The sequence below is a fragment of the Microplitis demolitor genome, chromosome 7, assembly GCF_026212275.2.
Source record: "Microplitis demolitor isolate Queensland-Clemson2020A chromosome 7, iyMicDemo2.1a, whole genome shotgun sequence".
NCBI lineage: Eukaryota > Metazoa > Arthropoda > Insecta > Hymenoptera > Braconidae > Microplitis > Microplitis demolitor.
In genome coordinates, this window is record NC_068551.1 from 19,618,342 (window position 1) to 19,631,213 (window position 12,872).

A 12,872-nucleotide genomic window follows, 5' to 3' on the forward strand; every position below is an offset into this window, starting at 1 on the left:
ATTCATAAGTTATAACAGATAGATATCTATTGGTCCCCAGCAATTATATAAATTACTCGTAACAAGTTTATAAAATATTGTCTAAGATAGTCGAGTAATTCTTGTATGATTTAACGAGCAAGTCTAGGGACACGAGTAATAAATGTAGTTGAATAAAGACTCGTGGGCTGCAAGAGGGTTGTTTACGACATTATAAAAGTTTACCACGGAAGCGGCTGTTCTTATTATAGTGCGTACCGCCTTTTTATTTTTCAGATCAATGAAATGCGTGTAAAGTCTTCGTCTGGTGTTGCCACATCAGCGTTAGTTTAGAAACTGCCTAGTAATGTCGTACTCGCCGGTTAATTCTTGAGGCTGGATCCCACTGAGGTCATGACCTTTTCACGCACTTGGACCCCTCGTGAGCTAAAATAGTTAAATATATAAAAATAGGAAGATAAGGGTTGGCTAAATAGCACAAGTCATTCTCAGATTCTTTTGTTTACATCGGAAGGGTGAGTGGAATTTTTTTTTTCCACCCTTTGACCATCCGAGGAGAGGTTAGAAGCGTCGCTGCGTGTATTCTCAGCACGCCATCTCATCTCTGTCGTTTGGTTGTATTCAGGTCATTCCACATCTTCTGCTATCTTGCTTGATTCTGAATAGCTTGATATGCTTTAAGCTTGCGCAGCTCGAGTCACTATTGTAGTGAAGTGTAGGGTAGATGTGGAAAACTCGCGCACGTGCACACGCCGACGCATTTCGCACTCCAAGGAGCTGCCATTCATGAAACCTTCCATAGGTTACATACTCTATAATATATATATACATATATATGAATATACAATACACGGCATATACTGTAGGTATATTTATAATGAAAGAAAAAGAAAGTTTTTACAGCAAACTTACTTTGTCTTGTATTCACACCAGACACTTAACAATTGTTCTCCTTTTCGCGTTTTCTTTCATTTCTTAACATTTATTTCAAACACATTTTTCTGAGAAATAAAGTTTCGAGCATTAAATTTATTTTCCTTTGAAATAAAATCCAGATAATTTTTATAAAATAAAATTAATTTTTTTTTTTTTACAATTACCCTCTAGTTGAGTTGTTTAAAAAAATTCAAATCTGGATTGTAAAGTACAAAATTCAAGTACACGATTAAATTTAGTCTTTAAAATTTTTATGGCTCCCTACGGTACTTGATAAAGTGCTCAATAATTTTCAAGATGTTAAATTTACAGTTTTAATGTACAGCTAAGTATACATTTATTTTATTTTATTCCCCAATATATTTATTTAACAATGTGGTTACAATTCACCAGATTATGGACTCGATATATTTTCCAATTTATTGGATAAATTTAATATATATTGATAAAAAAAATAATGCATTTTTGGCGAGGACATAAAGTCTATTTACCCACTGGTCAATTTATTTTTTATTGCATCTCTTGAGGATTCACGTGTGCAATATGACATTTGAATTGGGTTAAAAAAAAAAGTATTAACAAATAAACTAGATATCCAAGTACAAAGAGTTGAATTCTGACCAAATGAATGTTCAGAATGTGTGAAATGCGGAGTGAGTAGAGACAGAAGGCTCGTTGGTCCGTGGGAATAGTTTTAAATAAAAGTGCCATTTTAAATTCGAGTTCTGGTTTGGAGTTGAAGGATGACAATTCACCGAGTGTTATGTACGACGCCTGAAATTCCAATACCCTTAGGAATGGACTTATTGATTTATTTATTTTATTTTTTATTTATTTTTTTTTTTTATTTGCATCTACTTGTGCCTGCATCCTTGGCTGGGAGGTTCCATGATACTCTGGACAAGTTACGAACTCGGTCAGGGAACGAGCCAAGGGGAATAAAGTAATATAAGTTCCATCGTCCCAAGTAATTATCGACTATGAATAAATTCCTGAGCAAAGAGAGTATAAAATACAAAACTTAATCCACTGACAGTGAAACATAAATTTTAATTACGCCAAGTAACCAATTTTTTTATCACTTTCTTAAATTTTATAAACGAACAAGTTTAAAAATTTCAAATTTATTTTTATTAAATATTTATGCCACTCCTAAGTGATTTTATTTTCATTCAACCGACGTTAAAAGCATTGGGATATTATTTCCGAAGAGTGAGCACGTTGTTTAAGATGATAAATATTGAATGTAAAAAATAGTTGAGCTGAGTGCTCTCCTACAAATCCACAAATTTTGAGCTTTTGAATGTTAGAAAATGCAGAGCATGACGTCTATTATTCTCCCGATATATACAGTCCTGTTGCATTTCACATTCAGCACCACAGCTAGAGTCTCAAGTTGGTTTCACAGCACGTACATGAGCCACAATTTGGTTTGACGGTATATTAAAGTGACTGGTTTATGGCGCCCGTCCAAATTATTGGGGATTAATGTAATGCAATACTGCTATACCAGCATTAGGCGAAAGAGCGAAAGCAAACCCGCTTATTATTTCTATAAATAATTTATTTTTTTTGTGTTCAAATTTTTCATACAGAAAATTTAAAAAATCCCTTAATTTCAATGATAAAATTACATACAATTAATAATGATTGAAATTATTTTATTATTTTCATTGCACTGAAAACTTTTTTTCAAAAATTATACACAAAATTTTAAACTGATCACTTCTACGCAGGAAAAGAATAAATATTTTTTTTTTCTGTATAGTAAAAATTAAAATTTTTACAATTGAATTTATAAGTTATGAAAAATTAATATAATTATATTGTACATTTATGATTGTTTCAGAAAGCAATTGTGGAGCTAATGAAAGAAGATTGCTAAAAGACCTCTTGGATAAATATAATACTCTGGAACGACCGGTTGCGAATGAAAGCGAAGCGCTGGAAGTCAAATTTGGTATAACACTTCAACAAATAATTGATGTGGTAAGTTTTATTCTTATCAGGACTGTTAAGTTTAGTATTACTTACGGTTCCCTAATTATTATTGTGCAATTATTTCGACTTGGTAGTTATCACTTTGGAAAGTTATTGCGGTATCGTAATATCAGATTTCAACTGTATTTTCATCAAGATATTCTATTCCATCTTAGTTTACCAAAGTTTGGTGTAGTTCAAGACCATGTCGTTTTGAGTCACTGCGAAATATCGAATTGGTCAGAAACTTTCAGCACCGATAACTTCGAAATACTTTGATCAATATATATATCGACGTTTATCTATATCTATGGAGTTTTAGTTGTGTATATAGTTAGTGTTCATCCACCAAAGTTTTGAATTTATTTTTTAAACATGCTAGTGAAAGGAAAATATAAGAGCGAATATATACTAGGATATAACAGAGAGTACAGAGATTGCCACTGATTAACATAAATTGAGAATGGATTATGCTAAACCGTGGATTATGATAAATTTTTTGAAACTCAGCAGTATTATTGTCTTTATTTTTTCTTATACACTTTTCAATCCGGATAAAAACTATCAGATAAGATATTGCGAACGTGTGTCAAAGTGTTTTTATACACATCTGTTGACATTTTACTTTATAAAGTATATATTATTATAATATATAAATTTTTCGTAGTACGTTTTGCATTGCGCATGGTCATGTTGTTGTTATTATTATATTTTTGGCATAGATGACCTTTATTATTAAATTTTTATGTCAGAACAGTTGACGCGATATCAAAAGACCTGAGTTCGATTTCCGGGCTCAACTTCTACGATTTTTTTAGTTTCTTTCTGTTATACATTGAATTTATAAAAATCAAAATTTGATATTTTTTCAACTTTGGTTACTGAAATTCTATACATTTATACTGAACGTCTTTATTTTCACTGTGTCCATAATAGAACACTTATTATAAGCTCTACGATGTCTGATTCTAATTTTCAATAATAATTGCATTTTTTATGATTATTTTGAGATTTGGCATAATAATAGAATAGATTTTTCAAAACAAGACGGAAAAAATAGCTGCAACAGAATTTTCTTTTGTTAATGGAACAAGATTTGAAAGATTTCTCTCAATCCTAGAGAAATCCTAGAGACATCTTAGAAAAATCCTAGAATAATTTGGTAGCAGCTAATTTATGACTTAAAAATTTAATCGACTATGCTTTAGTAGAAAAGTTTGTAAAAATTTATTGAGTTGCAATCAGAAAAAGTCCAAAGAAAGTAACTGACATGTAGAATATTAATCATAACGAAGAATGATCAAAAGTAATTTTCGCAAGTGGTTGACTTCTCTAAAAATTTACCATGTAATCAGATCTGTTGAACTTTTCCATTATAAAACGTGATAGTTTAAAAAAATCGCGACGATAAAAAGATGAAAGAGATTGAAGAAAAGAGTCACGCAAGCAAGAAGATTCTGAAGAATAAGAAAATGGCCGATCAAAGCAGTACCAATGTCTTCCACGACCCACTTTTGCACCTTTTAACTTTCCATTGAAATGAGTAAAAATAAAAAACTTAAGCTATTAGTTTCCACGGCGCTTAGATCAAAAGTTTTCCCAGTCGACGTGAGGAACTATATAGGAAGCGAAGGTTTCAAATGCCGTTCAACCAGATGGGAAACCATGTCGTCGTTTTCCCATCCGGCGTTTACTCCTCTCCTTTTCTCTTCCTCTCCAGAGTCTCATTTCGCTTTTCAAAACTCCGCTCAACTTTGCGGATGACCCAAACGACTTTTTAAATATTTAATTGTTACGCTCAACTTTTTTCTATATTGACATTGTTTTTTGGCCACGTTATATAAATTTTTAAGACTCTCTCTCAATATCAACTCTCTCAATTATTTAAAAGTTTTAATGGGCCCAAATAATTAATATTTTTTTCTCCTCCACTAATTTTGCATTCTCTCATAATTCAAATTTCTGTGAAGAAAATTAAGTGTCACAGAGATGTTACACTTCCATATGAAATATTAAAACGACAATATTGTATGGTTGATTAAAATATCAATGGTTGAAGGTGCAAAAAAGAATATATATTAAAATAAAAAAAAAAAAAAAAAAAAAAAAATAGGTAAAGGATATAAAAGCAGCAGCAGAAGCACAGGTCACAAGCACAGAAAAGAACAAAAATGTGATGCATCTGTTCCTCTTTGAAATGGAAATTTTACATTTTTATATCACCACCGCTGTACCCCCATCAGTACCACATTCACCTTATCCGTACGTCTTTTTTACGCCAAGATGAGGACGGTTCTTTATATCTCACAACTCGGTATTTTCCTTATAGCAATTTTTACCCGTCTACCTTTTTCCCTCGCTCATTCTTTTGTTTATTTTTCTCTTTAGTTGTATTTTGTTGCTGAATATTGTTTGAGCATTGGAGCTCCCAAGTGTGCTTTGAAATTTTATCAGGTCAAGACGCACTTTTTTATCGTTTTATTTTTCCCCAGATCGCATTACCAAAGGGAAAGAAACAAATAAAATTCTTTGATACAAACAAACAATGTCTTTCGGATTTTAATAATTACTGACGTTTTCCATGTAATTTTCCTTCAAAACTCTTCTTTTTCAGTGCCGTGTAAATCGCTTCAAGCAATTACTTTCGCGTGCTCTATTGCTTTCACTTGATATTTTCCCAGGTCAACGCTTTTCAAAGTTACGTCAACATATACTTATATCTGCGATCTCCATTTCAAATTTTGCTTTTATTAAATGAAGTCAATGTCCGAATTCCGAGTATTGATTGGCAATCAGCATTAAAATTAAAAAAATATTATCGAAGAAACATGGCCTTAATTAAAACAACTTTTTATTTTTATTTTTCAGGATGAAAAGAACCAGATTCTCACAACCAATGCATGGCTGAAGTTGGTAAGTGATTATTCATCCATCTGTTGCATGCATTTTTAAAATAATATTGAAAAATTACCAACCACTTTTTATATATACTCTGTAAGCATTAGCAAAAAGTAATAGAATAGCAGCGCAAACTTTTTACCGTTTTCAAGCATCGTTACGATTGCGAAGCGCGAAAACTGTCTATCTCCGTTGTATATTTTATCTCCCTAATTTTCCAACCACCGTTAATTTATTTCTAATTTTTTCTGCAAAAAAACTTTTCCAAAACTCCATTGTAAGTTTTTTTTTTTTATCGTTATTCATTTTTTACCCGCTTCCAAGTCGTAAAAGTAAAAACGAGAAGAGTGTTGGTGTCACACGTCTAGAATAATAAAGCGATCGGTAAAATCAAAGATACGAGAGTTGAAGTGAACTCTTGAGATTTTTCTTAATGTTTTTTTTTCTTTGGTATACTCTGAAAAGGATGAAAAGAATAGATGAGAGGAAAATTGGAATGCCTTGTGACAAGATCGTATTCGCGTTATAAAAGACAGGAGAGTTGAATGGAAGACAAAGAAATGGGCAAAGACTAAGACATAGATGCCGTACGATTGGCTAGTACCCAGAACTGACGTTTTGAGGTTACAATCGATGCATTCAAATCAAGAGAGAGAGAGAGAGAGAGGTTCGCGATGAATGAAGACGGGGAGGGGAAGGACTCAGGACCTCAAACAATACCCAGATCGAAAGGGAATTGTACCCATGTCTAGTTGGTTTACCTCAGGGACGGAGACGCCATTGGATCGTTCTCCTAACGTTCATCTTAAGCCAATTACTGTCTTAGCTCTGGCTGAATGTATTTGTATCTGTAATCGGTCTGACGTGGATGTTTATCTTAAGTTTCGGCTCACGACCAGGATATTTATTTGCAGTCGAATTTAAACTTACTGCCTATTGACTTCTGATTCCCTGAGCGTTTGACACTTTATCGATCCCAGTTTCTGCTGTTATTAGCACAGAGCAACAAGCGTTAGTTGTTTATCTATTTATAATTGAGAGAACGCCTTTACCTGCGGATATAGATTCATCGAATACCCGTTTAATTAATTTCATTTAACAGATAATGGTTTTGTTAAAATCTCATTCAATTAATCGTTATTTTAGTTATACATCGACGGTTTAATTCAAGACAATTTAGTTACGAATATTTGATATTTTTCGAATATCTTTCTGATAAAATTATACGGATGAAATTTTTATTAAAAATATATTTTTTTTCAGTTTTTTATGACTGCCTATTTTTCAAAAAAATTAAGAATAAATTTTTGATGCAAATTGTCTATTTATTTTTTTTCTCGAATGTGAGTAAAAAATAAAAGATTATGGTATCATGATATAAAATTATTATTTTTTCGTAACATCTTTATTATTTATGGAGAAATTTAAAAAATATTTTAGCATTTTTGTGAAAATGAAATTGCAACTTTTATTTAAATTTTTTTCAGTCACCAGGAAGTGACGTGAATAAATATTAATAATGATAATAATAATAAACATGGTATGAAAAATTTTATTTTTACAATCTAAAAAGTATAAGATGAAGCTTTTCATTTGAATTTTCTAGTTATTTATTTTTTTCCTTTACTGTCATCACGTTCGTTCGTTCGTTCCGCCGTTCGTTGGCTGGTACGTGAATTGCGATATCAGACTTTGCTTATACTAAAACGTATGAAGTTGAACAGGAAGACGTGTCGTAACATTCAGGGGTTAGATAAAGAGAATATCGTGTTCAAGTCATGTTTTAGTGTCGAGCATGTGCATTCTGCAGCGTCTCGTTTTTACATCTTTTCACAATTTTACCTCTCGAAATATTAACACTTCCGTGTGAATTTCATCACTAACTAGTTATATTTTTTTCAAATTCTCACGTTCCTACTTGTTGAAAAACCAAAAAAATTTATCCCCTTTCACTCAGATGACAATCTTCTGCAAATTGCAATGTCCTACTTTCCTCCCTAGGTGCGTAATTTACTATTTATATTCGCGGCATTTTTAATCACAAAATAGAACAAACACCGAGTACTCTACCGAATAATTAAAATTCATAACGTTGACACATGAAATTTTTGAGCAATTGAAGTTAATAAAGATTAAAAACTGAAATATTTATCGAGCTAAGCATGTCAAGAGTAGATAAAATTTGAATTACGTGAAACATGTGAGTTTTCATAAAATAAAATAAAATAAAATAAAATTGAGTATGAGAGTACTCATGCGCTGATTAAATACACAATGAATTTAAATACCAATCGATTGAATTTTATGAAAACAGAGTTATTTTATATTTTTCGCTCGTCAGCTTTTACTAAAACATTTTTTTCACAGACAATGAAATATTTTAGTTTAATGATTAAATTTCGGCGTCACTTGGAATTAAAAAAAAAGCTCAAATGAATCCATACAGATTAATTTACAAGCTACTGCAGTTACAAATTACAAAGGGCTGTAAAAGAATAGCTTTCAACGAGGTTGGATCTATTTTTTACGAATATCGTAAAATAAATAAGCCACTGACTTTGTCTTTTTTTTTTTTTTTTTAATAATCCGCAATTCAATCAGTAATGCATCGAGAAATTCATACGTGTTATTTTTCGTTTAGCTTTAGTTTTTTAACGGTCATCCGTCAACAATCCCAAGAGTAATTGAGTTAGCTGAGCTTTCAATACAATTCAAAATTTCCAATTTTCATTATCTCGATTGTAATCAGACCGGCATTATTGGGTTTAAACAAACACTGAAATTACTTTACACTTTAATTATTCGTTAATTATTTATTCTGTTGTATTTTATTTTAGAAAACTTGATACTATAACGATAAATATTTTTTTTATTTTTATTTTCAAAATGTCTGTTTGTTAACAAACGGCGGTTTTTTTTATTCCAGACACTGGTAAAAGTCAGAGAAATAACTAAACGAGGGAAAATAAAAATAACTGAAAATAAACAGGGGAATGTTTTTAAAAAAAAAAGTAATCTCACAGTTGGAAAATTACCCACTGGGTGTCATATCCTTGAGGCTGATTTTCACCCACGCAGACGTGAAAAGTCTGAGTGCAGGAAAAGTCCAAAATAGAAGAAATAAAATGAATAAAAAAAGATAGAGAATGTGTACTAGCAAAATCGTACAATCGCCTCGGGTATTTTTAACCAGGTCTTCGAATTTTTTTCTTTGAACAATTTTATACTTTTGCTTTGACATTTCGAGCGACAAAAAAAATCAGAGGTCATTATCATACGGATGTCACATTTTTTTTTTTTTTTTATTTTAAGTTAATAAAAGAGAATGTTCATTTTAAATGAGTCTGCAAAAAAAAATCGACTATTTTTAAAGAGTTTCGTTCTAAAAAAAAAAAATAATTTATCATTTACTGCATTTAATTATTCAAATTTTTTTACCAGTCACAAATAACTAATGTTGGTAGAAAAAACCGGGGCATGATGGAGTATCCGCGCAGTAATTTATTTTTATGGACTTTAATCACCGTGCACTTTTTATTTTTATCTATTTTTAACAAATTCCTCATCATTATTTAGTAATTTTCATTAAAAAAAAAAAAAAAAAAAAAAAAAAAAAAAAAAAAATTTATATTTTTTATTTTATTAAAAATTCTTAATTTTTCCCAGATTTTTATATCACTCAAATTAATCGTCAAATAAATAAAATCAAATTTTCCGAGTGCCTCATTTTGCCCCATGTGTCGCGAACGAACAAATCCGCCTCAGAATTCAATTTCTTAATTAAAAAAAAAAAAAAAAAAAACCAAGGCTCCATTTGGTAAAATTAATTATTCAGTTTGTCGCACAAACAAGTCATAGGTCACATGAGTCACGTGTGTTTAAATATTTATCTCAACAAAGATATTTAATTATTTCCATAAGACTAAATACCAGAAATTATTAACAAAACAAAGATATTACTTTTACATAATGCGGTAATTTAATTTCCCGAGGAGAAATTCAAGTAATTATAACTGGTAAGTCGGAGAGAATAAGTTACAATTAAACTGTAAATTCTTGAGATTAATACAAAGATTAAATTAAACAATTAAATTGTCTGAAAAATTTAATAAAAATTTATTAAAAGATAATTTTTTTTTTTTGTGAATTTATAATGATATCCAGTAATAAAATGAATTAATCAATTGAAACTTGAATGGCTACATGAAAAAGGATGCTCGCATTTGAATAGTACAATATATAGAGCTGGGAATTCTTTGATTCTAACAAGCATGAAATCGAGAAACCACAGGTTATTTGATACCAACGATAGCGCAAGCGTTTTACCGCAAAATCCTTCAGCAATGATATTAACGGAAAAGCATCAAGAGACAGAGTTTCTTAATAGCGACTATACTTATATATACTGCTTATATATGCTGAGGAATTATCATAAGACACTCATGTGCACCTGACGAACTTAATATAACATGCCGTGATTTAGTAGATGTAGATAAAATTTTATCACAAGAGATTTGCCTTTCTAAAACACTAAATTACCCCACATGCCCGAGACATTCACAAATAGCTTTTTTACGCCCTCATAAAGCTTTATTAGTGAGTTTATTTTTATCGCCTCTAAAGTACTAAGTAAAACTTGCCAACAAACTTGTAATCTTTTGTTAAGTAGACCGCCATATTTGACTTTTAAACGCCGCAAAAAACAAAAAAAAAAATTATTAATATAAATAGCGCGAGAAAACGCTAAAAGTTTTTCTGCCTGATGATGGCTCGTGTCAGAAGCACGAAAGCAGCACATTAATCTTATTATTTTCTCCACTTGTAGGTCGTAAATCTTCGGAGCATTAATTCGGTGTCGTAGACAGAAAAAATAGTCTGGCTAACAGTTACAGTTGTTTGAAAAAATAACAAAAGGAAGAGTCAACTAAATAGGACATAATATATACAGATAAAAAAAACTAAATGATAAAATTATCAGCCTGTTTTTGCGAGCAAGTAAACACTGGTTCTGTCCCTCGTGTTCTCAGATAGTGAAATTCAATCTCCAAGCATACTGATAGTGTATCGATTTTGTTCTTTTTTCTGAACAGTAGGAAAGATGTACTTGGGTACGGGATCCAGTAGATAGTAATCGGTTTCAGTCCTTCGTTATCAGACTAAAGAAATCGGGTCGAGTGGTATAAAATTTTTCTTTCTCTCGTTCCCTCTTATTTTTCTCGATGGTATCTGGAGATGTTATATAAGTACACATGAGAATTCAACATGGCTTTATATTACAGCAGTTGCTTACTTACTCTAGTTACGCTCTCTTGGAAATTTCCGTCTCTCTTATAGCCAAGTAACAACAGCAACAGGTTTTGAATGACTCTCGGGATACGAATGAATTTACCACTCGAATATATCTTGGCCGTTTGCTCACCAAAATCTCGTTATAATTAACTTTTACCAAAACTTTACTTCAAATTATTTATTTAAATTGGAAAAAAAAAAAAAAACATTTTCATGGATAAATATTTTACGCTCACGTTTTTGCATACTAAAATAAAGCCTGCATTTTTGACGTTACATAAAGTATAAACTATGATGGGTTTGTGCGTAAAAACATAAAAATTAATATTCTATCCATGAAAATAAAAGTGACTGTTTAACAATGCATTGGGAAAAAAAAATAAATAATTGAACGTGCTTGAAACTCGGGTCGGTTTTAAAACTCCCGGTTGATCGATAGTCATTCATTCCGCATTCAACAAAATTTATAACACCGGCATTGCTCTACGACGTCAGCTGAAACAAACATTTACTTAAAAAAAATAAATAAATAAACAAAAAAAATTATTCATACACAGCCATGGGAATATTGAATTTTGAATAAACATTTATAACCTGGTAGTTACTCTGAGTCATCTGAAAGACAAATAAAAATATTTAGCTGTCGATTTTATTTCATTTGAATTTAAAAAGTAAACAGAGGAAGCAAAATTTTTAAACAGCGGAGAAATGTAATAAACTTTTGGCAAAAAAAATTTATATATTCTCACGGATGATGGCTCAAGAGCCAGATAACATGAAAACCTCATTATCCCGGTGATATCAAAGTCTAACGAGGCGCCAGAATGAAAAAGTACGCCTGGGGTATTTTAAGCAACTGCTTTTTTAAAAACTACCACCGCGATGACCAGACCACGAGAGATGAAAAAATGACGGAACAAAAAAAACAACAACTGGGTCTGTATCAGCGCAGCGATGAGATAAATTTTGAATATCGCGGTTTGTCGGGCTCTGTTTCCCGTCACTCGGTTTCGTGTTGATTCAGTACGAAATGATTGATGCGTTAATAGAAAAACAAATGACACCCAGCGTATAACCATCGTATCATGATAGCAACTCTGGTTATTTTAATTTCAAATAAAAAATAACTTTCTGCGCTGAATAGTTTTTTTTTAAGCCAAATAATTATATTCGCGTTTGCTCAAAGTTTCAATTCAAATATTTTTTTTACACCGACGAAAAAAGTTATGAAGAAATCGACCTTTGCTGAACCGCAATAAAATTTGCCGTCAAGATAATAATAATAATCAGCATTGAACGGTCTATTTACGTGTTACAATTCGATTCAAACTGTAGACGATACATCATTGGCGTAACGACATCTGATTTACTCGCCAGCAGGCGTCTCGACGGAATATCCCCAGGGACTTTGTCGGAGAACGAACGTACACGTCCACTCGGGGTAATCGAATTGCGTCTACGCTCAGCAAAGCTAATGCCATTCGAGACAACTGTTATAAATGCCGGACTGCATTGCTGACGATTCAAACCCGGTGAAGCCAGAGTACACAACTATCCGGGCAAATCCAACCCAGTGGAACAAAACAAAGAAATCAACATTGCGAAAATAAAATAAGATGAAATAGAAGATAAAAATAAAAAAAAAAAAAAAAACATTATCCAGTATATAGAGCTCCGATATAATCTGAGTAAAGTGCATTCATTCGCCCACGCTGGTGCGCACCTGTTTCATCCTCTTTTAACCCTTTCTGCGTCCCACCTCCTCTCGCCCTCATTGAGTCCTCACACAG

The 12,872-nt window shown here is 31.8% G+C and overlaps 1 protein-coding gene across 1 annotated transcript in view; it reads left to right on the top strand.

Annotated features, from left to right (window-relative positions):
- LOC103574691 (acetylcholine receptor subunit alpha-type acr-16) overlaps window positions 1-12,872 on the top strand; it is a 122,164-nt gene that overhangs the window by 37,046 nt on the left and 72,246 nt on the right. Inside the window, exons 2-3 of the mRNA XM_014442995.1 lie at window positions 2,765-2,904; window positions 5,764-5,808. Coding sequence (XP_014298481.1) covers window positions 2,765-2,904; window positions 5,764-5,808 — 185 coding nt within the window. The remainder of the gene's footprint in view (window positions 1-2,764; window positions 2,905-5,763; window positions 5,809-12,872) is intronic.